This window comes from Mangifera indica, chromosome 1, assembly GCF_011075055.1.
Source record: "Mangifera indica cultivar Alphonso chromosome 1, CATAS_Mindica_2.1, whole genome shotgun sequence".
NCBI lineage: Eukaryota > Viridiplantae > Streptophyta > Magnoliopsida > Sapindales > Anacardiaceae > Mangifera > Mangifera indica.
Window position 1 is genome coordinate 28,664,040 of NC_058137.1, and position 23,983 is coordinate 28,688,022.

At 35.0% G+C, this 23,983-nt stretch overlaps 5 protein-coding genes across 8 annotated transcripts; 2 read left to right on the top strand and 3 right to left on the bottom strand.

Moving 5' to 3' along the window:
• Window positions 1-1,864: 1,864 nt before the first annotated feature.
• On the bottom strand, window positions 1,865-4,685 carry LOC123219491 (30S ribosomal protein S10, chloroplastic). The gene is made up of 3 exons (XM_044641482.1): window positions 4,384-4,685; window positions 3,412-3,462; window positions 1,865-2,540 (listed from the first exon to the last, which is right to left on the bottom strand). Exons 1-3 carry the CDS (start codon window positions 4,591-4,593, stop codon window positions 2,229-2,231), a joined length of 573 nt encoding a protein of 190 aa, XP_044497417.1. The 5' UTR covers window positions 4,594-4,685; the 3' UTR covers window positions 1,865-2,228.
• Window positions 4,686-6,501: 1,816 nt separating this feature from the next.
• LOC123219500 (pectinesterase QRT1-like) lies at window positions 6,502-8,854 on the top strand. 2 transcript variants are annotated; one of them, XM_044641501.1, is made up of 5 exons: window positions 6,505-7,246; window positions 7,388-7,583; window positions 7,684-7,887; window positions 7,996-8,231; window positions 8,454-8,854. In XM_044641501.1, the coding sequence occupies exons 1-5, from the start codon at window positions 6,786-6,788 to the stop codon at window positions 8,599-8,601; spliced, it is 1,245 nt and encodes a 414-aa protein (XP_044497436.1). In that variant the 5' UTR covers window positions 6,505-6,785; the 3' UTR covers window positions 8,602-8,854. The 2 variants fall into 2 exon arrangements, with proteins under 2 accessions (XP_044497428.1, XP_044497436.1); XM_044641493.1 differs by having other exon boundaries at window positions 6,502-7,246; window positions 7,684-8,231.
• A 718-nt stretch (window positions 8,855-9,572) lies between these two features.
• On the bottom strand, window positions 9,573-13,925 carry LOC123226107. 2 transcript variants are annotated; one of them, XM_044650593.1, is made up of 6 exons: window positions 12,916-13,925; window positions 12,645-12,739; window positions 12,451-12,570; window positions 11,095-11,886; window positions 10,611-10,827; window positions 9,573-10,535 (listed from the first exon to the last, which is right to left on the bottom strand). In XM_044650593.1, exons 1-6 carry the CDS (start codon window positions 13,208-13,210, stop codon window positions 10,012-10,014), a joined length of 2,043 nt encoding a protein of 680 aa, XP_044506528.1. In that variant the 5' UTR covers window positions 13,211-13,925; the 3' UTR covers window positions 9,573-10,011. The 2 variants fall into 2 exon arrangements, with proteins under 2 accessions (XP_044506528.1, XP_044506534.1); XM_044650599.1 differs by having other exon boundaries at window positions 12,451-12,559; window positions 12,916-13,084.
• Window positions 13,926-16,252: 2,327 nt separating this feature from the next.
• On the bottom strand, window positions 16,253-19,166 carry LOC123208870 (DNA-dependent metalloprotease WSS1). 2 transcript variants are annotated; one of them, XM_044626485.1, is made up of 4 exons: window positions 18,792-19,166; window positions 18,211-18,406; window positions 17,333-17,998; window positions 16,253-17,043 (listed from the first exon to the last, which is right to left on the bottom strand). In XM_044626485.1, exons 1-4 carry the CDS (start codon window positions 18,947-18,949, stop codon window positions 16,852-16,854), a joined length of 1,212 nt encoding a protein of 403 aa, XP_044482420.1. In that variant the 5' UTR covers window positions 18,950-19,166; the 3' UTR covers window positions 16,253-16,851. The 2 variants fall into 2 exon arrangements, with proteins under 2 accessions (XP_044482420.1, XP_044482428.1); XM_044626493.1 differs by having other exon boundaries at window positions 18,775-18,880.
• Window positions 19,167-20,574: 1,408 nt separating this feature from the next.
• LOC123209847 lies at window positions 20,575-23,729 on the top strand. Its single transcript, XM_044627990.1, has 6 exons — window positions 20,575-20,906; window positions 22,132-22,474; window positions 22,659-22,743; window positions 22,919-23,005; window positions 23,104-23,346; window positions 23,417-23,729. Exons 1-6 carry the CDS (start codon window positions 20,755-20,757, stop codon window positions 23,491-23,493), a joined length of 987 nt encoding a protein of 328 aa, XP_044483925.1. The 5' UTR covers window positions 20,575-20,754; the 3' UTR covers window positions 23,494-23,729.
• Window positions 23,730-23,983: the final 254 nt, after the last annotated feature.

Consider the following 23,983-nt stretch of genomic DNA (forward strand, 5'->3'; position numbering starts at 1 on the left):
AAAAGGAGCTAGAATGTGATTCACGAATCCAAATTTGGAGGCTGAAAAAGAATAGGAAAAGCAAAGATAGATAAAAAGGCTGACTCAAAAAACCTCACTGCTTCAGTCACTAATGGCCGGACCCTCAGGTCACAATCACTTTTTGTGTCTTTTTCTCAGCCAGCCAAAGCGCTGACCCCTCAAACCCTTGAAGAACACACTGCCATTTTTAGGGGTCAACTATAATAGGCCAAAAGACTAGTTCCCACCATGGTTTAATGGAATGACGATTCTCACCTATTAACTTTTAAAAATTCAAATACACAGTCTTTTATTAAAATTTACTATTAAGGTTAAAGGTAGAAATATCAATTAGTTAAAAATATTAAAAAACTAAAAATTTATTATATTTTTCCTCCCTAAGTTTAAAAATTTAATAATTTTCTCTTACCTAAAATATGAAAAATGACAATTTCCCCCGTAGGTTTTCATTCCTTTCACTTCCTTCTCCGAAAACCAATCTCTCATACTGACATGCCCTTCAACCTCCCGAACGAAAATGAATCATCAGCCCAACTGATAATTCGTCTGTAGAAGTCTATGCATTGCACAGATCTATGTGTCAACCAATCTATGCGGATCGATTGACACACAAATTGGTCGGACACAAATGTGCGTCTATGTCTTGTCAATCTGCACTAATTGGGCGATGCATAAATATATACGACACACATTTGTGCGTCTCGCAAGCTTCTGCAGATGAATTTTCTACCAACCTCCAATTGCCTAATGATTCATCTTCATTTGAGAGGCTATAAGGTGCGCCGATATGGGAGGTTGGCCAAAGATTGATCACTAGAGAAGGAAGGGAAATGAATGAAACCCTAGGGGGGAATGGTCACATTTCAAACTTTAAGTAGGAAAAAATTGTTAAATTTTTAAACTTAGAGAGAGAAATGTGAAAAAATTTTATTTTTTTTTTAATATTTTTAATTAAAAGGTATTTTTGTTTTTAGTCCTAATAATGGATTTTAACAGAATAGTAAGTATTTAAGTTTTTGAAAATTAACGAGTGAAAAATTGTCATTTCGCTAAACCTTGGGTGGGAAATAGTTCTTTTGGCCTATATTTAACCTGTTTTAAATACACAAATTATCATGATTTTGTTTTTTTTGGTTTTAGAACCCAAAATGTTATAGCTTATGAGTCGCTATTTAATCATTCTTGTTTTATTATCCTAGAGATGTAGAATACACAAACATATTCAACATCTCTTCCACTTTGTTGATGTAGGATCTAAGTGTCACATAGATAATATGAAAAGAGAGGTTGAGATTTCACTCATGAAAGCTTTTAGTTTGCCGGTTTTACATGGGAACTTTTTGAGTAAAAGTCATGCACTTTTGAGGAAAGATATTTTCTTTACACGGATGAATTGCAACATTGTATCGGCTATACTTTAATAACCTACTAGGATTGATTCTTGATAATGGAATTTGAACGAGGCTCATCTGTTGTAAACGAAAAGCACTTAAATTCATGGAACTGTATAGTCCAGTAGAAGCAGAAAAGGTTCAATCCTGAGTATGCTGCAGAATCAAGCAGCATCGGAATTCTTATGAATTGATTCACTTTTGGTTAAGTTACTTCTGTTACTCAAAAGGGTCAAGCCTGTGAGGCTTCACAGGTTTATGTTGCTTCACTGCAATCTGGAGAAGTTAGCATGAACTGGGATTTTTCAGTGAGAAGATACTGATGAATGAGTATTGAGAAGTAGAGAGGAGGCTGGTTAATCATCAATCAAGCTTGCTACAGAGTGGTTTATGTGGAAAAAGGAAAATCATCTCAAGAACAAGGCAATGGTGTCCGGACAACAGCAGACTAGTTAAAACAAAGAGCAGGCTTTTTAATTTCCGACATTCACTATAGATCATCCAAGAGAAACATGAATGCTTAAACATGATCTGTACCTTACAACCTACGCTCAAAACTAACACTAAATCGTCTCCCTTTAAATCAGAAATTTGGAAAACTACTAGGATCATAAAATATATGAATTCCCAGTTAGAGATCCAGATATCATGGAGAAACTTCAAGCACATTACAAAAAATTTTCAACTGTTGTATCTTTTTCTACTACATGGTTTAATAGGCAGATCTACAATTGATAGCTGACTGTGAAATGGAAATACATAAAAAAAAATATTATAGATATTCAAGAAGTTTACTTATGCTGCAGCGCTGCTTCTTTAGAGCTTGACCTCTACATCAACTCCTGCAGGAAGGTCGAGTTGCATCAAAGAATCGATAGTTTGAGCAGTTGGGTGTACAATATCAATAAGGCGTTGGTGAGTTCGGATCTCAAAATGGAATCTAGCATCCTTGTGCACATGTGGGGATTTGAGAACACAGTATACTCGCCTCTTGGTTGGTAATGGCACGGGACCAATGGTCTTGGCATTTGTAGTCCTTGCGGCATTCATTATCTGCTTGCAAGAGTCCTCAATCAGGGGCACCCAGTAAGACCTAAGCTTGATTCTGATTTTCTGTTTTGGTGCAATCTGAGAACAAAAATATTCAGAAAATTATGACAGTTCTCCTTAATCCATGGTAAGCAATAAAAATGGCACAACAACCAGAGAAAATAGCAAAGCACAGCTCCTGGATCCATTGATTACTCAAAAAAGTTCCCTTTCCAGAATCTATGACTCATGGAATATCTGTTGATAGCAATCAGGTTGGCCAATAACTAGTAGTTGAAAACCAACATATGAAAACAGATGATTTGAGTTAAAAACAACATGATCTTTCATGTCACATAGTCCTCACAAAAATCAACACAGTTTAGCATACACAATGATTTCACAATGACCTGGCAAGTGGTGGCAAGATAATGATGCAGTATTGGCTGGGTAAAATTGAACATTAGATAGAGCACAAAACATATTTGCTTTCTAACTGAAAGCTTCTAAAATACCAATTAGTTGAATGCATTGTCAATAATCCAACCATACATGGAGTTTTCCGGTGCAAAAACACTAGTTGAACAAGCCTAACAAAGAGAGTTACAACTTGAAGAAGCCTCATAGAAAAGTTCAAATCTAAAGAAAATTCAAGCTCAAATTGTGTGACAGACATTATTTTAGACTGAATAAAAGGTGCAGAAAACACTGAGCAAACTTTTCCAAAAAGCCAATATGATAAGTTAAGTCACATTAAATCCATACGAAAGAAGTGAAATCTCTACAAACCTAAAAGATCACAACGAAGAGACGCATCCAGAGAGAGAAAGAGAGAAGGAGAGCAATTGTCTTAGGTTAACATGACCAATGTCATTTGTTATCTTAGTTTCCAACTAAAAGATAATCTTTCACTATTTTCAACTCCTTTAGTTCTCTCCAAAACTAAAGCAAATGCTAGTTTGAAAAATACCTGCTCTGTATCCATGCTGACCGAGGGACTAAGTGCCTCAGAACCTTCAACCTATAGCACCCAAAACAAAATTAACATAGCAGCATTAAGCTTGACATTTGATCGTCAATTAAATGCATATATAAATCAAAATAAAAAGCTAAATTCTAAACCACATATTTAATGATGCTTTGGAGTCAAAATTAAAAAGATCAGCACCATAATAAAACAGACATATTAGGCTCAATTCTGATGGCACAAACTCTAGTTTGTTTTTTTGCCACATTTCATAAGCCCTATATGAAGGCATTAACATGTAACAAGCTTTATGCAAACAATGAGCACAATGTTAGAAACAAAACAAAATATATGAAGCACAATATATAACATATTTAACCCAATTTATATTGAGCATAATAAAAATATTTTTTATTTCAGAGATTTCCTCAGCAGCCAAACAAAATATTTCCACCAGACAAAAAAACCTCCACTCCCACACATCAGACACTTGCATCAGACCATTTATTCTCAGAAACCAAACAAAGCATCAACAAACGTCACTTGAAAAAACAGTTACACTAACCATTGGAGTTAACTTAGCTCCAACTGAGCCAAAAAAAAAAAAAAATCAAAAATTTCCGTTGTTCCTACATTTTCCAGCAACTAATCCTGTCATTCCCCAATTTTCTTAGCAACCGAAAAAAAACATTAACAGAGCACACTTAAAAACATCTACACTCACACCTATAGTCAAAACGGAATAAAAAACGATATCAAAAGTTTCCATTTTCCCACAATTTCCAGCTACCAATTCTTTTCATTCCCATATTTTCTCAGCAACCAATCAAAGCATTATTAAAGTACATTCAAAGCACTTAAAATAACCCAAATAATAAAAGTATTTCCAACTGAACCCAAAATATTTTCCATTTTCCCCCCATTTTCAAGCCACCAAACACAAGCATTAAAAAACATAACTTCAACAAAACAAACCTCAGGCGATAAAGTTTCTGTTCCATCCAAGATTTCAGGAGCAGCAAAAACCCTGGTTGATGAAGAAACTGAGGGCCGTACGGCAGTACCAAGCTTGAAGGTATTAACTTTAGAGGGTAAAGAACAAGAGAAAAAAGACAACTTTGGATTTGAAGAAATGGGTATTGTAAAAGAAGGTAATACTGTTGCAGAGACTGAATTCGTTGCCATTTTCAATCCGATCCTTCTCTATTTTCTTACAAAGCAGCGGCTGTTCTTGCTTCCCCTCCCTTTGGAGTCGTTCAGTGTAGAATTATCCCACAATTTTTTTTATTTTTTTCCAAAAAAAAAAAGATATCAGCTCTGGTTTTGGGCCCAAATTCTTCTTCAGGCCCAAGTAATTTTTCTCTGGTTGGGCTTGCTCTAAACACTTTCTCCATTTTTTTTCTTAATATTTTTATTTTTGTCAATTTCATAAATTAACTAAAATATTATAAATGAATTAAATATGATTTTTTACTCATATAAATAATAAAATATTAAAATCATTATCATTAATATTTTAAATAATAAACATTACCCATTATAGCACGTTTTACAAATTTAATTGGCATAGCAAGTGCATATGCATAATCTAAGATTTAAAATAATTAAAATTCTATAATACTTTACATAAAGGCAGTAGGAACTAATAAATACAAAGTAATGTATTATTATACAATTAAATAATTTTGAATTAAAAATAATATTAACACGTTAATTTATTTTTATCTATTAATATCTACAGTTTATATACGTAATATTATTCATTAAAATTTTCTCAACTATGTAGGTTAGAAAATAAAAAATCTCAAGTGTTCAATCTGCCCATCTTCAAAGGAGAATGAAAGTAATAAATAAAATTATCCTATCTCTTCATTTTCTCTCTCAAAATGAATGTAATTAGAAGAGTAAAGGTTGATTACTTTTTTAGTTAAACTATATAATATCAATAATGATTAATATATGATTGTAAGCTAATGTACTTATATAAATGGGCAAAATCTAAGAACTCCCTTATGATAATATATGCTTAGTATTTATCCTCCATAATATATGTGTTTTTCAACAATAATTATAGGGTTTATCTCATGGCAGAGGGAGAGAGTCTAGAGGGTCAACTAACACCCTTGATTTTGAAAGTTTTTTACTGTAAGTAAAATATATAAATCCTCGAAAGCTTGTTTAACCCTATATATTTTATCATTTCTTCATAAGGCGCACAAAACATGTTCATTGTGCTTTTTTTTTTCTTTTTTCAAATCATGCTTTAGATAATGTTCATGTACACTTAGTCTCTAATATACATAATTGATATAATATTTATAACGTAATTGATTTACAATTATAACGATCGACTATACTAGGTTTATACCTATTATTATTACTATTATTTTTGTTAATCTAAAAAAACCTTTGTAGTAAACTCTCGAAAGCTCATAATTATTTAGACCCACAACTATGAATCTAATAAATTAGAGGATAAACTTTATTGTGATACATCACGTTGAGATCGAATCCTGAATATTTATAAATGATTTTTAACCTTTCTCCACTTGGGTTTATATCTATTATTGCCACAATAAAATTATGTATATATAGTTTTGATCAATTAATTAAATATTCAAATTATTTGTTATCATGTAATCAAGTCATACATCATGTAGATACTCAATTAGATAATCAAAATTATGTGCACGTATCATTGCTATTCCTATCCATCATTAATAAATTGTTCAAATGTGAACTAGAAGATATATTTCAACAATGGCTTGCCCGCGTAGGAGCAAAATATGAAATGAGAAGAAACAAGAAAAGTGAGTTTGAAATTTGTGCAAACAAAGGCAAAGAGAAAGAGAGCTTGAAAATGGAATAATAAAGAACAAAAATATGAAAAATGCCATGCATATTTTACAACCAAATCTCGATCAAATGAATTCCCAAGTAGCTAAAAGACTCAAAACCCGCGTAATTGCAACAAATTCATTTTCCCTTTCATGTGAAATTCTTAAACTCCACATGCAAATTGGCCCCCTTGAGTATTTTAAACATGTGATTAAAGTACAAATCTTAACCTAACCAATCAAAACTCATGTAAAGAGTTCGTTCATGTTCTTCTCCTTGTTCATTTTGATCCTTCTTGGAAAGTCTAATCTTTTTCAGTTTTCCTTCAGCTTTAAAAGGAGCAAAAAAAACTGCTGTCTTGCTTTTAAATGTTTCTTTTAACTTGTCATCCACAAACCACCACCACCTTCTTCTTCTTCCTCTTCTTCTTCATGATCATCATCTAATTAATCACCCTTTAATTATCTTTCATTTTCTTTCTTCTTGTATTTTTACTATGGCTTCCTATCTCTACAACCTCATCACAACATTGCTTATTCATGTTGTTGATGCTGTTATTAATATTGTTATTATTCTTCACCATGCAAGTGCTTCTGTATTTATTACTCTCCTTTCTTTCTCACCTTTTCACCTTCCACGCTTGTTGTAACTTCCTCCTTCTTGCTTCTTCTGTTGTGGTGCTTTCGAATTTCATGGACTGTTTTTGGTTTCCAGAGAGTGTTTTTCTTGTTTTTGGTCTGGTTTTTGTGGCCTTTTTGGCTGGTTTTCAGGTGGGTTTTTGTGATGAAAGCGTCAAGTTTATCACCTGGGATGACATGAGAGTTGATATTGAAAGAGGAGGGCTGAGTGTGGGAATGGGAGATAGTTTGAATCACAGTAGAGTTCTTGTGGTTGACAAAAATGGTGGAGGGCATTCTGTAACAGTTCAAGGCGCCATAGATATGGTCCCTGAGAACAATCCACAAAGAGTCAAAATCTACATTCTTCCGGGAATTTACAGGTATGATTTTGCAAAGTTTCAAACTTTTTGGTGGGTTACTTATTTCTAGCTACGTGGGTATTTGAACGGTTTCAGCCATCTTCTTGACTAATAACCGCTCAAACTTTTCATTTTTTTCAAGAAAGTTAGTGTTTTTTGCAGGGAAAAAATTACAGTGCCACAATCTAAACCTTTTATTTCCCTCATTGGGAATGACAGTGATGTCTCTGAAACTGTAATTACTTGGGGAGATAAAGCATCTGATAAGGACAGTGATGGCAATGAATTGGGCACATATAACTCAGCTTCAGTGACCATTTTGTCAGATTATTTTTGTGCCACTGGGGTTACTTTTGAGGTAATTCAAAGCTTGAAACCATTGCCTAGTTAACAACACTTTCTTCTTCTGGGGGTCTGAATGATATAAATGCTCAGTTTTTTCTGGGTGTGTTTGACAGAATTCAGTGGTTGCAATTCCTGGAGAAAAGGGAATGCAGGCGGTGGCATTGAGAATTGGTGGTGATAAAGCAATGTTCTACAGAGTCAGAATCCTGGGGACTCAGGATACTCTCTTGGATGACATTGGATCTCATTACTTTTACCAATGTCACATTCAAGGCACTGTGGATTTCATTTTTGGGAGGGCAAGATCTCTCTACCAGGTTCTTAATTCTTTCCCAAGATGCTTTCTTGGTCCAACATTTTATGTTTTTTTTATGATTCCAGGCCTTGGAAAAATGGTGGTTGAATCTGAAAAAACAAATGTGCAGAATTCTGTGATTCATTCCATTGCCAAAAATTCCGGGGCAATTGCAGCCCACCACAGGGATTCACCGGATGAAGAGACAGGCTTCTCTTTTGTCAACTGTGTAATCAATGGAACTGGCAAAATCTACCTGGGAAGAGCCTGGGGAAGCTATGCAAGAATAGTGTATTCATATTCATTCATGGACGATATCATAGTTCCCTCAGGATGGACTGACTGGAACGTTCCTGACAGGCAAAAGTATGGCAACTTTTCTGTATCTCTTCATTCTTCAAAATCAAAACTGGATTCGAGTTGAGCTCACTCAAACTCAATTGTCAGCTCGAAATGAGCTCTCCTTAGATGAGCTTGAGCACAAGCCTATAGGGTGCTCAGTGAGCTGAGCTTGAATCCAGCCCTAAATTCAGATAAAGAATTTGTTGAAGGTTTAACTAATGTAAACACAAACCCTTGTGTCCACAGGACTGCTGTATTTAGTGAATACCAATGTTGGGGAAAGGGCGCTGATACAAGCCAGAGGGTGCCCTGGTTGAAGTCTTTCAGCTTTGAGGAAGCACAGCCTTATCTGAACATGACATTCATAGATGGAAATCAGTGGCTAAGACTATAGTGTTCATCTTCTTCTTCCTGTTATTCTTTTAACCTTCTCAATTCTTTCTTATCCTCAGCTTATTTTAAAGCTAAAAATAGGCTTCGAAAGTTTGGATAGATACTTTTTATATGTTATAGGAGTAAAAAAATCAGCATTGTGGGGGTGCGGTTAAACTGTACTTAACAGCCAATATAATCAAATGCATTCATGTTCTCTTTGAACTTGGACATTTGCCTTGAGTTTGAGTTTGACCTTGACGTGTACATGTCCACATCAACTCATTTATGAGTATAATGATACTAATTGCGATGTTTTTGGATCCAAATCAACAATTGATTCAATCAAATAGTTAGTCTGAGTCCTAATTAGTTCTATTGATCTGATCGGCCAATCGAAAAACAAATTTGGTTTGGTAACAGATTTATCATCATACAAACAAATGCAAATTTGTGTCTTAGGACCAACATTTTTCTTGTACAAAACATGTCTCAACTAACACAGCTGATTTGTCCATTAAAATAATTTTCAATCAAATGAAATGATAAGACCGCCGCACATAATTTTTTCCGGTTAAAATGTTACAGAACATTCAAGTGCATATGTTAGAAGAAACCAAAATTTTCACACAGCATGAAAGCGGTTGCCTGTTCTGAGTCAGAGATGAACTCATTGCAGGTTTCCGTTGGATTCAAACCAAAAACCTAGCCCAAACATAAAACTGACTAAAATACAGCTCAAATCTTAAACAATCAATTTGAATTTGAACTCAAATCATTCAAATTAACTAAAGATGTTGTCAATAATATTATTGATAAAATAAATAGTATTATTTTGAATAAACAAATTTTCACACAGTATTATTTCGACGATATTGAATAAATAGTATCATCGGAAAAAATTCAAACCAAATTCGAATTAAACTATAAAACTGAAACTTCAACTCAAATTCAGTTCAAATCAAACTAAATATCAATTTGAGCCAAGCCAGCTATGTTCGAATCCACCCCTGGTTACTTTATAGTAAGACTGCACTAAATTTTGAATGTTCACAAGAATATAAGAGAGTTACGGGTAATTCAGGCACAATGAGAATACATACTTGGTGTTACAAGGTACCTTCAAGATGCAGTGGTGTGAGTCAACAAGGCAGATAGCTGACTCAATTGGAGAGCTTCTTACTGAAGGAAAACCTAATGCCAGACTAGAACCAATTCTAAATCAATCAGCTAGACCCTAAAATTCTACTCTCATTTCTGTACAATACATCTAAGGCCACTAAGTTAAACAAAAAAACACGACTTTCCACATTGCCAGTGCCCACTATTTACAAGCATCCTGACCACCAAGCTATAAACCTTATCAAATTAGACAACAACAAAGCACCTTAATCATCATTATTTAAGGCTTTACTAACTTCTGCATTGAATTTCATGCTGGCACATCCACAAGTTCTGCTGTTTTATGGTTACACTCAGAGGTCTCTAAATCCTCAGCATCAGACTTGCTTCTATTGTCGTCATTATCATCCTTTGTCTCATCAATATCTTTTGCATCAATGCATTGGACACCATGTACTTCATCAGAACTCACATTTACATCATCACCCCCTTCCCTGTTAACTTCTTGTGATGCAGGCTTCTCCTCATTGAAACGATCCATGTCTTCTTCTTTTAGGTTATCACAACTGGCTAAAGTGTCTAACTTTGGTTTCTCACCTTCAGTGATATCGAGTTTAGTACTACTAGGAACATCAGTATATGACATATCCAAACAACCAGGCTTGACATCCTTGGCAACAGTTGAGGACACGGAAACTTTATTATCCGGGTTAAGAACTGCAGATATCGCTGTGAGTATGTCAGGTTTTGCCTCAATATCAACCCACTGGTTCCGGACCCAATCTTTAGAAATTCTGATATCCTTTTTGTGCATGTTCAAGAAAAAGCTCTCACCTAATACACCATGACAATTATGTTTCATAAAGGGAAAACGTGGAAAAAAGTGACAACAATAAAATAAACACATACCAGGAAGATATACTTGCAGATTATCATTGCTACCACTGTCAAATCCAGTTACAACCCCTTCCCACCAGCCATCACTCCACCATGCATCAACTGCAGCCCCAATATCAAGTGAAAGGTCTGCCTGAACATTAGGAGGGGCCGGTCGGATTGTTGGGCGGTCAGAGCACCTCATTCCAAGTTTATCATGTATAGCCACTTTGTACAATGGGACCCACTCCTACAACAAGGAGAATAATTCAAACTTTTGAAGAAAAGATTTTACTTACATGTGTGCTAGGAGATACAAGATACTTTAGACTAGACATATTCATGCTAGAGCTGAACTGGACAGCAAGTCATTGTTGGAGAATGTAACTGTTTTATCATATTTTGTCTAATTAAAGCTACTGTATAACTCTATCATCTATGATCACCTAGTCTTATGCATAGAGTTCATCGACATGAGAAAATATTTTAGACAACGCTCTCAAGTGAAATATCATACCTCAAGGTTGCCATATCCATCTTCATCTAGCAGATCATCATATTGGACCTTAATCTGTTTCCGGGATACCTGCAAGATGACACACCTGAACCAGCAACCTCGAATGCCACTGTCTTGGCACAGCAACTCTATCTTTTCATCAACCTCATACAAAGGACTAGTCCAAGGCTGATACTCAATCTGCTTGAGGGAAACCAAACTTATGCCTGACAAACCATATTTCAAGTTCTTGAATGAAGGCTCGTACCTCATCAGATTGTAACCCCTCCCAGATTCAACTCTCAAACTATCTGCCATTTTACTCCCCCTAACATGTCTTGTCCTCTTGGTTCCCAGCTTTAAATTCTCACCAGGAGGCAGTTCACCTTCTTCCATGTCAGTCTCCCGGAAGGGACTTGAGTTCAAGAGAGAGATAAGTGGTTGCTCATAATAGCCATGCAATTTACTCAAATCAAAGGGCTTCAACCTGTTGCTTCTAAACTGTCTAGTGCAAAAATGTATTCTGGCTAACAAAGCATTTGGAAATGCAGCCACACATTTTTCAAAATGTTCACGAGTTAAGACTATGGCAGGACCATCAACACATTCTGCACTAATGACCTGTGCATGGGAGGTGATGTAAATTTCTTTCGGGTGAGGATTACGCAGAGACACAACACCTTTAACTTCCTGACCGTGGTGAAACCATCTCACTTTGACCTTTTTCTGTCCCCTCTTGTCTTCATACATATCTTCTAAATATGCAACATAGTGATTTTCTCCCTTGGCCATGACAAAGACAAAGGACTGAATCTGAATATCAGGAAAAAAGAAGAAAAATTCATGGGGGAATAAAAATACAAAATTAAACACTACAGTAGTTTCTACATGCCTTTATGCTTAAAAGACCAGTAAAATTACTACATCAGGTAAACATTAGTCAGTTCTTGTTGAAACTCATCAATGCAAATCAATTAATTGATCCCTTGAGGCTCATGAATAAAGTTAGTCAAGTACATTCTTGCATTGTGACTCTACAATCACATTTCCATTTATTGAGATAAATATTCGAAAAACGACACTTATTCATTTTAGGTTCCTTCGCAAAAGACCCATCAGCCCTCTCCTTTCATCATCACTTTTATGCTATGTAGTAGAGGCCCTATTGACATTGAATTATCTCAAGGTTCCAAAAAATTATGCATTAAAAGTATCATCTTGATTCTACACAATCTACTAAGTTTTACACAATATGTAACACATGAGGTTTTGTATACTTGAGGGATTATAAGGAAGCAAACTCAGGACATTCACCTTATGCACTGTAAGTTTAAAAATGCCTCTGTATTCCCTTTTATATGGTTTACAGATGCTTACCGCTATTGTGGTTCCATTCCTGCAGAAAGCACGGTAATGTTTGAGCTGTTTTCCACATGTCCATGCATTGCCTGACCACATAATATCTGAATCACATCCATTCATACTCCTTAGACGGCCCTGCCAAGGAGGTGTCAGCTGAATATCAAAAGATTTAATTATCAATGACTCAAAGAACATCAAAAGAAATATACCATCTCATCGGGTATTTGGATCTTTGGAGTTCTGACCCCATTCTTAGGATATTCAGGAGACCCTGATGGTTGTGCTGATTCAAGGCTTGGTGATTCTGTCAAGAAAAATAGAATTAGATGCATCAGGTTTCTGAAGACATATTCTCTTATCAATTTACTACCAGGGCATTCTAATTTATGGCTATGATCCTATAATAACATAATATTTCAAATTTACTAGTACGCAATGAATGGATTTCAATTCATGAATCCAAAAGGGACTGATACATACTGGAGTCATCTCCCTGGACATGCTGCTTAGATAGCATAGATGTGAGCCAATCTACAACCTCTCTTCGCGACCTCCATTTGTAACCAGAATGTATCGAATTCTGAGCACCATAAACTCTCACAAACTCCTCAGCCACAACATAGAACATATGCCTAACACTTCTTTCAGTGCCCACAACAGCAAGCACAGATTCCCCATTAGAATCCTTTAAAAAATAGTGAACCACACGGTTCCCACGCTCCTGTGAAACAAACTCCTCTTTCCATTCCACAAAACATTGACCATTTACAGACATTTTTTGACACGAATCACCAAGAGCAGATTCACACAACCACCAGATAAATACTTTAAACCCTAATTACATAACTCAAAATACCCAAAACAGTCCAAAACCCCACTAACATTGCTAAACATGCCCCAAAACAAGAGCCAAAATTCACACTCTAGCAACAATGAAAAACAAACTTAGCATATAAAAAAAGAACAAAAAATGAATTGACAGGTAACCCTATTATTCATAAGCCTCAAAGTCAAACTTACGGAATTCTGGCAAATAAGAACTGAGAACTAGCAAAAACTGACCAGAACCCAGAGAAATCCAAAGTTTGGAGATCTGAAAGCAGATCAGAGACCAAGTCAAGGAAACTCAAGTCCAAGCTTGAAAGCCTGGAGAAACACCAAGATAGGGCTTTGACTGAGTTAACTAACAGAAACATGAAGAAACTGAAATGGGCATGTCAGTTTTGACCAAAACGCTCAAGCTTGATCACAAAGATTGAATTTTGAGAGGGATTTGAGACACAACAAGAGTTAATGAAAATGGGTTTCAAGTTTAATAGGTTTAACAAGAAGTTAAACAGACCTTAGGTTTGAAGCATGAAACCAAAGATACAGAAGAAGAAGAAGAAGAAGAAAATGAAGTGAGAGGACGTGAAAGAAAGCATCCTGCTGATGAGTAGTTTTAGAGAGTTTTCTGGGCATGCAAGTGATGATGAAAAAGAAGAATAATGAATTTGGTTTGTAATAATTAGATATAATTATTTTGTTTACCAAAAATATGATCAAAATTGCACCTAATCTTTACTACAATTATTTTGGGCTTTCTGTTGAGCCCATGAAAAATCAGTCACACTCATCTTGGTGGGCTTTGGACCCATGACTTTTTTTTTTTTATATAATTGAAATAATGTGTTTTATAATAATTATTAATTTAAAAATTAATAGCAACGTATTACTACGTAATTAACTTATTTTGAGTTAAAAGTTATAACTTCTACTTTCGTGAGTATCTTTTGACACTTATTCTAAACAATATTTACCATGACACAACTCATTAACATATCTATTTATCTATTAGATATAATAATCGATTAGTTGAACTAAATTTTTCATTTCTTATTATCATCCTCTGTAATGATAAATTTTGTTTTACAAGAAAAAAAGATATCAAGTTAACGACAAATCAATAAAAACTTGAATAAAAGATGATGACAAAGAATTGACAAAAGAGTAGAGAATGAAATATTTATTATTTAAGGCAAAAATGAATTAGGATTAAGGTTTTTATATATAATTAACTTTTTGGTAATTATTTAAAATAAAAAAGATTATATGGAATTATAAAAAATACATAAATTGATAAGAATTTCATCAACTTTGAGTGGAATGCATAATTTGACCATATAGAAGTATATATTGGTTCTTTATTATGTCTTCTTTTATTTCCATTATTATTTTTTCTTTCTGTTGTCATGTCCCAATTGAGCTTCTTTTTCAAGCTTCCTTATTTTATGTTTTGCTTGTTTTAGGGTTGAAGCAAATGGCTTCATTTCCATAAATGCATTTCAACTCTTCTGTCTTTCTAAACAACAAACAACCCATCACTTCATGTAAACCTGTAATGGCATACCAAATTATTTTGTTTTAAGTTTAGAGTAATATTCATTTCTTTAGCAATTATGCTTTAAATTGTAAACAAGATATGCTTCATACCATAGATTTTTTCGTCAATCTTCTTATTCCTTCAACAAACAAATTCAATAGTTTGGATATGGTAGAGTGGCCTTATCTTTCCTCTTTCCCACGATATTAAAAATATAACAACTCTAAACAAATTCTATATCGATAAACTATAAAAAATGTTAAGTATATGTATTCTACGTCATTTGAAAATAATAAAAGATAATTATTTAAATAGTTTGTGAATCCCTAAACATTCAACATGTATTTTGGGCCAAAAGAAGGTATATTGTATAAGATTATGTAGACCTAGAGATACTGGATGGCCCAGGGTGCCTGCATATGCTGAGTGAGTTGTCTTAGCTTGGTCCTGATTCAATTGTCGACATTGAATGTGTCAATGGAGTTGTCTACTGTGCTTTCAGTTTGCATTGGATTGGTTTGTGATGATATACCCTTATCCACCATTCACAAAAGCAGGCTTACCTGTTAGTGATTCCTTCGCTGTATTTGATGGATCACCATGGTGGACATTCAAGTTAAGTTTGATTTCTCACAGATGAGTTGCTATCAAGTTGAAACCTGGAATATAAATCCTTGTTCTTGATCATTTACTTCAATGGGTAACATGGTGTCCCCTGAAGGCTACTGCTAAGGTAAACAACCTGAGCTCAAATTCAAGATGGACAAACGAACCGATCTCAATCCGAGTTGTCGAACTGAAGCTCCAGTTCGAACTTCAAAATCAGCTCATTCAAACCAAGTCAACTCAAAGCGGATACACCCTTAGGTCATTCCAGTCAAAATGTAAAGGATTAGTCAACATTTTAGAAAAAGCAAAGCAGACATGCCAGAATTCCGACAGTTAATCCACTGCTCAAAATATGAGAAATTTATCACTGGAAATTCAATGGAGATGGAATAATGAAGTTCTGGATCCAACCAAGAAGACAATATTTCAATTTATTGTATTAGACCAAATCCATGTCTGATTTTATGCACTTAATAATGAAAAAGATTAGATATATTTTGATCAAATCCATGTCTGATTTTATGCACTTGTGCTTATCCGTAAATGCAGTGGCAAGCATTCCAGTTGTTTTTGAACTATGTCTAATCCAACACTCATAAGACCAAGCAAAGCCAAACCCTAACAAAGGTCAACTCGAACCCATTCAAGCTAACTTGAATTCGAGATCAAACCAGTTCAAATAGTAAACAGTGATATCAAAGAAGACAACAAGTCATCAGAAAAAGAGAAAAAAAAGAAAATCGAAAAAAAAGTCTAGTGAAGAATCACCAGCAAACCCTCAAACTCAAACTGGGCTACAAGTTATAGCTTCAACTCATTCAACCCAAATATGGATTTGAGACCAAGTTAGCTCAGTTTAAATCTACCCTTATATATAGCAATTGCAACCATTCATGAGAGCTCAATTTTACAACATGATCAAAACAAGCAAGCTGCTAAAAACAAATGGTTGGGATAAATAATCAGGAAATTTTAGGCATACCCTTAAAACACATCATATCCTTCCTAGAGAACCAACATAACTTGGAGTCAAATCTACACAAACCAGCTCAGTTAAACCCAGTAGTCCTGATAAACAAAGAACTTTACAACTAAAAGGCCAATGTTTCTTCAGCCTCTTTGCTGGTGTCTTATGTTCTTCCATTGTGCTTCTATTGAAAAATTGCATGACTATATGCAGACTGCAAGTATCAGCTGAATGACTATTGATTCTAGCAATATCAAATTTTGCATCAGCTTTCCATGTTTACCTTAAGTTCATCATCACCGTTTAAGTAAAGAAAAACAATCCAGTGATTGCCAAAATGTTTAATTACAAACATATGATACTTCAGCCAAGCTAGCATGTGACAGCTAAATCAACAAAAGCCAAGAAAAAACTATTGAAATTTGAATGTCCTAGACCTTTAGAAGGGATGAATTCACAGGCCATGTGGATTGAACTTTCATGTGCCAACATAAGGTGCTGGAGTTGACACTGGAGCACCATGTGAATATCTCCATTGATCACATGCTGAGCATCGGTCCAATGTCAAACTGTTATCCAAAGTACAGAACATACAGGACCATGTTTTCTTCTCAGCACCAAAACCTTTGGGCCTCGGTGTGGTACAAAGTTCGCAGATTGGAGCTAAAGGCTGCAGCAATCCAGCATCATAAAACATTCAAGTAAGTAATTATTGGACGGGAGAGGAACAAGATAAAAAAGAAACAAACTGAAAAATGGGAACCCTAAAGAGAAAGGGAAGTCAGACTAAAAATTGTCAAAGGTACTGGGTAAATAATAGAAATGTTTGAATCCAATGACTTTTAACTTCCCACAGTCTGATGATCTAGATATTCATCTATATATCTAAAATGAGACTCTCATAGCTTTCAGAAAGTCAAGGCAATTCCATAAACAATTATCGTGATTAAGATACTTACAGGATTCAATAAAGTGCATGCTTCACACTCCCAGGTTGCAATTTCTTCAAGACTACGATCAGCTTCACAATTATGCATAGATGCAGGAGTTGAGGCCTGGGATAATTCCACAAAACCAGGGTCAGAGTTACAATTAGATTGAGAAGCTGAAGTGTTCTTTGATCTACAAACTTTATGCCATCTGCCATCATGATTAAGTGTTGGCCTTGAAGTATTTGCACTATGATCAACAAATATGGTATTTGATTCATGACTTCTTTTTCGAGAAACTGTATACACACCCTGTCCACCAGAACCACTAGAGCTCTTAATTTTTCCTGTACTCTGCCCCATGCATACAAGATCTTCAGAGATATCAGAGCTACTTTCCCCATCACCAGAAGACTGAGAGCCACACCAAATATCATCCTGTAACCTTCTTTCTGCCGCCATTGCAGCAGCTTGTATTGGACTAAGGTCAGCCATAATAGAGCTGTCACCGCCAAGACGCCTAGGTCCAGATGGTAGTAGAGACCCAAAACGAGCTCTCTGCTCAGCTGCAGTTAGTGCAATTTGGCGAAGAGATGAAAGAGGAGGCTGGCAAGAAAACCCACCCAAACGCCTTCCAGGAAGATCAAACCCCCCTCCTGTACCACTTATTCCTTTGGATATTAACTCCTCATATTCCTGTATGTACCCAGATCCAGAAACACCAAATGTAATATAGAAAGTAATGAATTAATGTTTAATTGCAGAGAACAGTCCAAATGCAATGATTTTGACCAAGCTAAATGTCAGTCTTATTATCGAAGAAATGAGGACAAAATAATAATAGCTTTTAAAAGGACCGTAACTAACTAACATTTCTATCGAGCAAGGAAAAAAGTGAAAGTAACAACCTTTCTGAGTTCATCCCAAAGCTTGTAGAAATTGGCATTGTGAGGACCATGAGCATTATGGCAAAGTTCATGAAGCATGGTATCTAAAACTTGATCAAATGGGATGAAATCCAAGTCCCTATTTGGCCTCCGAAGCCTCAATTTCACATTCAGCCCCTGTCCAACATTCATACCTAGAAGACGTGGATTTGTTGGACTGCAAATTTTTTATTTATTCATTCTCATCAATCCACACTAGAAAAAAACATGAATGCAGCTACCACATAACATAGTATATACTCAAGCAGAAAATTACTGTCTTCTTCATAATCAATATTGAAAATAATATCACATTTAACATGAAAAACCAAAATTTCTTTTTTGAAACACGAGATGAACTTAAGCTATAACTTCTGGTCATACCAAAACTAATCTAGAATCTCAATAAAAATGAATATAAAATTCCTCAATTTCACAACTTTACATACTTAAAACCCATAAAAAATAAAGGGCCATAATTTTTTTTCCTCTTTCATTTCATTTTCTCGACAACCAAACATAAAATAAAATGCTTACCAAAAAAAACAAAACAAAACAATTACCAGAATTCAGAGAGAACTTTAACTCTCCAGTTGTGCTTACGCATAATGGGTTGCACTTGTTTGGCTATTCTGTCTAAAATCTTCTTAGCTTCTTCTTCCCCAGGTTTTCTTTTCAACGTTTTTACTTCCCATACTTTATGAAGATCTCCCACATTCATTTTCTCTTCAAAAATCCAACCAAAAAAGATCGAAATTTCGGATCGGACCCTGCGAAAAAACCCAAAGCTTCGATAAATCAATGATGTTTTGAAGATTTATCGTTTCATCATGGGACAGACGATTCGAAGTTTGAAACTTTGATTTGATTTTTTGTTCGGAAATTTGCGAACGTGGCGGGATCTTGAGGATGCGTCACACGTGCGGAGCCAAATCCAATGAATTCCAATTAAAAAAAAAATGGAAATTCATGAACCCTCATATTTTAATAGATTAAGTAGATCCAAGAAGATCTTATATTAACAAATTTGCCTCTAAGTCAGGCGTGTGAAAAAAAATATAATTCATCCATCTTTACTTGATCTTAGATCTCTTTTATTTAAGTTATTCGAATATGAACCAAATTAAATTTCATTCTAAGTGAAAGTTACCTACCCACTAGGCAAGCCCTCAATTATGCTTTGGCGAAATGATAATTTTTCACTTGAGATATAGTAAAAACCCAAAATAATTTTTACTGACCTTTAAAAATTTAAGTACTCACTATTCTAATAATTTTAGTGTTATTGTCAGAGATAAAATTATCATTTAAAAAATTTATTTAAACTGATAACTGGGATTATACCTAAACTTTGAATTTTATTTTTAACCTTTAACTTAAAGTTTTCAAGTTTAAAAAATGACATTTTCCCCCTAAGTCTAGAGTTTTAATACAATATATCTTTTACCCATTTCAACCACCCCCACCCTCTAAAAAATCTCATTTTCACCCCCTCTTTGATTTCAATTTTCAGAGCAGCTCCGATGTCATTCTCCCTCTATCATTGGCGTCCTCCTCTACTGAGACCAAATCATCGTCGCATCCTCCCTTCACCAACCATCACCAATCAACAAGAACACAATTCCAAATAGATTCTCTAGAAGTTTTTCCATACACGATTCCAGACCAAACAATGACGATACCTCCTAGGGTTTTTCCTAATGGAGATAAAGATGAATCGTATCTTTATCTAGAGATAAATAAATATTGTCGTTGATAGACTTTGTTAATTGGTGAAGGAATGATGCAACGACAGTTTGATCTCAACAAAGGAGTATGTTGACAACGAAGGGAGAATAACGTCGAAGATGCTCTGAAACTGAAATCAAACAAAGGGTGAAATTGAGAGTGTTCAAAAGGCAGAGGTAGCTAAAATGGGTAAAAGATAAAGCGATTGAAACACTAGACTTGGGGAGAAAAAGGTCATTTTTTAAACTTAAAAATTTTAAGTTATGGGTCAAAAATAAAAATTTTGAAGCTTATAAATAATCTTAATTATTAGTTTAAATAAATTTTTTAAATAATAATTTTACTTCTAATAATAACACCCAAAATTAACAGAAGCATTTTAGGTTTTTACCGAACCACGGGTGGAAACTAGTCATTTGGCCTCATATCATTCAATAAGCCGAGATTGAAAAGGTTAAAAATCAATATTACATTATTTGTGTTCGCTTCGAGCGTATCAGAAAAGTGTCCTTCCATTAACTTTCTATCCAAAGTTCCAAACAATGCCCTACAAAAGCTCAGTTGAGTGGGATCATAAATTGTTATTATCTAAATAAATAAAAAAATTAAATCTTTATTGGTCAAGAGTACTTAGACAGTGCCGAAGCTATTCACGAGACTGTTCATTAGTTAAAAGAAAAGACTGAATTTTTCTTCTTTTCGGAGACGAAAGTAGCCGATAAAATTTCTTCTGGGTTGTGTTTATTTTTGGATATAAACAACTAGATTTAATCCAAGTTTGATGCTTTAGGTTTAACAATGGCGGGAATAGCGATAGTATTAGATCTATGGAGGAAAAACTCAGGCTTTTGTTCACCTCAGACCGTTCACTCTTCTGGATTCCTCTCAGCTGCCGCTGCCGCTGCCTCCGCCGCCTCCGCCGTTCCTTTTGCCTCCCGCTTCTTGTTTGGGTACGCTATCCCTTTCCCACATGATATTTATATGTAAACAAGTTATATGTATGTGTGTACTCGTATGTCTTTGTGTATGCAATTGTGGCCGGCTTATATTGAGGTGAAATTAGGTTAATCTTGGATTTTTTGGGTTGGGTTGGGTTGATTTTATTTTATTTGACTTGATGTGGTTTAAAGTGATGGGATGCTGATATGTGTCATGTTAAGTGAGTCCGTTTATTGGTTTTCAAATATTTGGATACATATAAAGTTACATGTATATGCATTTGTACAGTGTACGAGTGTTTTCTTTTTCTTTGCCTTTGTGTATGCAATGGTGGACAGGTGTATATTGAGGCGAAATTAGGTTAATCTTGGTTGTATTAGGTTGGTTGTTTTGGGTTTACCGTTGGGGTTTGGCCTTTTGTAAGGTTAAACGAGTGTGGTTGTTGGTTTCAGCGATTTCGGTTATCTTGATTGTCATATTAATATTGTTGAATGTTATGATATGGTAGATATCAACATGGTCTTGGTTATGAATTTATGAGCCATAGTTTTCTTGTAGTGTAACTTGGTGTAAAAATGTATGCGTATAGATTTTCACATTTTCAGCTTCATCTTAAAGCAGTGAGTTTTAGAAGTAACGGTTTGGTATTAGGAACTAGTTGTTTGGGTATTTGTTTTGGTTGTTTTGATGTGAGATTTAAGCTACTGTTGTCTTGATTAAAGTTACATCGGAAATTGGCCTTGTGTTATTGTGGTTTGCAATTAAGTAATCTCTGTAATTCCATTGTTGCAGCTTATGGAAACAAGAGAAAATTAAGAGAATGTGTTTCTGGCATTTGTTTCATTTTCCATAGTTTCTTACTTAAACAAGGGAAGCATGACAATTTTCAGAGAAACACTAACAAGATTACAGTTTGATGCTTATACAGTTTAATTAAAAAATTTCTTTGTTTAAATTTTGAATGAGAAAGCAAGATTTTACACATGCATAATTTTAGTGGATCAGGTAAAAAAGACTGAGGGGTGGTTGTCGGTGCTGTTTACAATTTCAATTTTTTTCATCTGAATCATATGTTCATATTTCAGCGGATAATTAACTTCGATTGACATTATTCTTTGTGTTATCATTTCAAATCAGCTATTACTTCTTTTCTTGGTTGATTATTGGTACATTTGCAAATTAAATGTCCTCTGGCATTTTGTTCATGTGTATTGACACTTCCTACTCATGCTACAGCTCCCCTAAATTTCCAGTTGCATACTGTGATGCTGGTGCTGCGATAACTGATGAATATATTTCCAATATACAAAAGGCACCTGGAATTTTTTTTCAGCATGATGCTATTAAATATACTACTAAAGAGTATGACATCCAATTAAAACCACTTTTCTCTGCTTTTGAGTTGAGGGCATTTGCTATGACCTCCTTGAGGTCATTTTTAATGTACTATTTGCCGCTGTTGGAGGCCACTGTGAACACAGAAGAGGATGATGAGGACTTCCTGCAGGAATCTCAAGAAGAACGTCACGTGGATCTGGTTGTTCCCTTTAAAAAATCAGTGAAGCAAATTGCCCGTGAGGTGAGTCGTAACATTTTTCCTCATTATCAGACTCATGATGCCTAGAAGTGTAGGTATAATGAGAAATGTTGAGTAGCCACCTTATATGTCGATGGAAACATCTGAAACGTTTTTTCTTTTAGAAGTTGATAATGTTTCTAACTTTTCCTGAAATAGTTGACTTCTGCTTTCTGTACCATCTCAGACAACTGTTGTAACTACTAGACGGATTCTGGAAAGACTTGCTGTCCACTATGTTTCACAGCGGACTGCATGGAAACTTCTCAAAGGTACATTGTTTCCATAATGAAATAAATATAGTTTTGTTTTAAACCCAATTGCTATAATAGGAGAGCAGCAGCAAGTTAGTGAGTTTACATGTAAAAGAGCTGATTATAATATTTTTAGAATATGCCATGCTTTTTCATTAGATATAACACAAAGGGGCTTAATCATTGCGTACAGATGCTCCTAAATCTGCTATGCGGAAGGCTGAAAGAGGACTGCCTACTTTCGTTTACTTTGTCAGAGTTAGCAGAACTACTTTTAGAGGTTAGATTCCTTATGCATATCCATCTCTATTAATTGCCTTTGGTTGCTTGATCTTTCCAACGCATGCTTTCCTAACAATCATAACATGATAAAAACAGGACACTTTTTAGGAGTTGCAGCATCATGGATTGTCCAAATTGGTATTGAAGTTTACCGGTCTATTTCTCGCATTATGAAATCTGGAGAAGAGAGTGATGATAAGGTTGAGTCTCAAGAAGCAAAACTTCTTGGGAAAAAGGTTTTTGGTGTTACCATCAGGTGTGGTTCATCTCTAGTTTTCGCTTCCATTGGAGCAGGGATTGGTGCCACCATTGTTCGCCCTTCGATTGGTCAGTGGATAGGTAAGAAGATCGCCCGCTTTCTTTTAGCTATCATTAGTAACAACTTACACAAACTTGCTTTTTTCTTCAGGCTGTGCTGTTGGTGATTTGGCAGGACCAATAATTGTAACATTTTGCCTTGACAAAGCTCTACATGTAGACCTTTAAAATGATAAACTGACAGACATTTCTTCCCTCCTATTCGGGTTGTACTGATATACAATAGTTCTTTTTTTGAGGACATTTCATATGATTCTACCTCTTCATTTGGTAGTTATTATGATCAGGTTTTGAAGCACAAGCTGCTTCTAAAGCTATTCATCAAAAGCTTCCCATTTTTTGAGGTCATTATCATTTTCACTGTTGACAAATTTCATAATAAACCTTTTTCCCATTCTGATTTAGTTTGTCATAAATTATGAACGCATATTATACCCGTATTATGGACTTGTCTTTCCATTTATGTCAGTTTTTCGGCTTTACAGCTTCGCGACTCCACATAACTTAAATTCCTGGGATGCTTGTTTTGTAAATGTATTCAGCTAGATATATTGAGACTTTTAAAGTCTGGAGCGTGAATCAACATCATTATTAATGAAGGACTTTTAACATGTTCTGGGTTTCAATTGTTAAAATAACTTAAGTCAATCTAACTTAA

What these genes read in the sequence shown, in the direction of transcription:
- LOC123208870 (XM_044626485.1), bottom strand. Translation starts at nt 18,949, where the DNA reads ATGAATGTGGGAGATCTTCATAAAGTATGGGAAGTAAAAACGTTGAAA. An exon ending in TTTGGGATGAACTCAGAAAG is followed by an intron (nt 17,999 to 18,210) that starts GTTGTTACTTTC and finishes GGGTACATACAG; the next exon opens with GAATATGAGGAGTTAATATC. An exon ending in CATGCACTTTATTGAATCCT is followed by an intron (nt 17,044 to 17,332) that starts GTAAGTATCTTA and finishes GGATTGCTGCAG; the next exon opens with CCTTTAGCTCCAATCTGCGA.
- LOC123226107 (XM_044650593.1), bottom strand. Translation starts at nt 13,210, where the DNA reads ATGTCTGTAAATGGTCAATGTTTTGTGGAATGGAAAGAGGAGTTTGTT. An exon ending in GGAATGGAACCACAATAGCG is followed by an intron (nt 11,887 to 12,450) that starts GTAAGCATCTGT and finishes CCTGATATTCAG; the next exon opens with ATTCAGTCCTTTGTCTTTGT. An exon ending in TCTGCAAGTATATCTTCCTG is followed by an intron (nt 10,536 to 10,610) that starts GTATGTGTTTAT and finishes ATGGTGTATTAG; the next exon opens with GTGAGAGCTTTTTCTTGAAC.
- LOC123209847 (XM_044627990.1), top strand. Translation starts at nt 20,755, where the DNA reads ATGGCGGGAATAGCGATAGTATTAGATCTATGGAGGAAAAACTCAGGC. An exon ending in GCCTCCCGCTTCTTGTTTGG is followed by an intron (nt 20,907 to 22,131) that starts GTACGCTATCCC and finishes CTCATGCTACAG; the next exon opens with CTCCCCTAAATTTCCAGTTG. An exon ending in TAGCAGAACTACTTTTAGAG is followed by an intron (nt 23,006 to 23,103) that starts GTTAGATTCCTT and finishes TGATAAAAACAG; the next exon opens with GACACTTTTTAGGAGTTGCA.
- LOC123219500 (XM_044641493.1), top strand. Translation starts at nt 6,786, where the DNA reads ATGTTGTTGATGCTGTTATTAATATTGTTATTATTCTTCACCATGCAA. An exon ending in ATTCTTCCGGGAATTTACAG is followed by an intron (nt 7,247 to 7,387) that starts GTATGATTTTGC and finishes TGTTTTTTGCAG; the next exon opens with GGAAAAAATTACAGTGCCAC. An exon ending in CCACTGGGGTTACTTTTGAG is followed by an intron (nt 7,584 to 7,683) that starts GTAATTCAAAGC and finishes TGTGTTTGACAG; the next exon opens with AATTCAGTGGTTGCAATTCC.
- LOC123219491 (XM_044641482.1), bottom strand. Translation starts at nt 4,593, where the DNA reads ATGGCAACGAATTCAGTCTCTGCAACAGTATTACCTTCTTTTACAATA. An exon ending in CAGAAACTTTATCGCCTGAG is followed by an intron (nt 3,463 to 4,383) that starts GTTTGTTTTGTT and finishes TGGGTGCTATAG; the next exon opens with GTTGAAGGTTCTGAGGCACT. An exon ending in TCAGCATGGATACAGAGCAG is followed by an intron (nt 2,541 to 3,411) that starts GTATTTTTCAAA and finishes TTTTGTTCTCAG; the next exon opens with ATTGCACCAAAACAGAAAAT.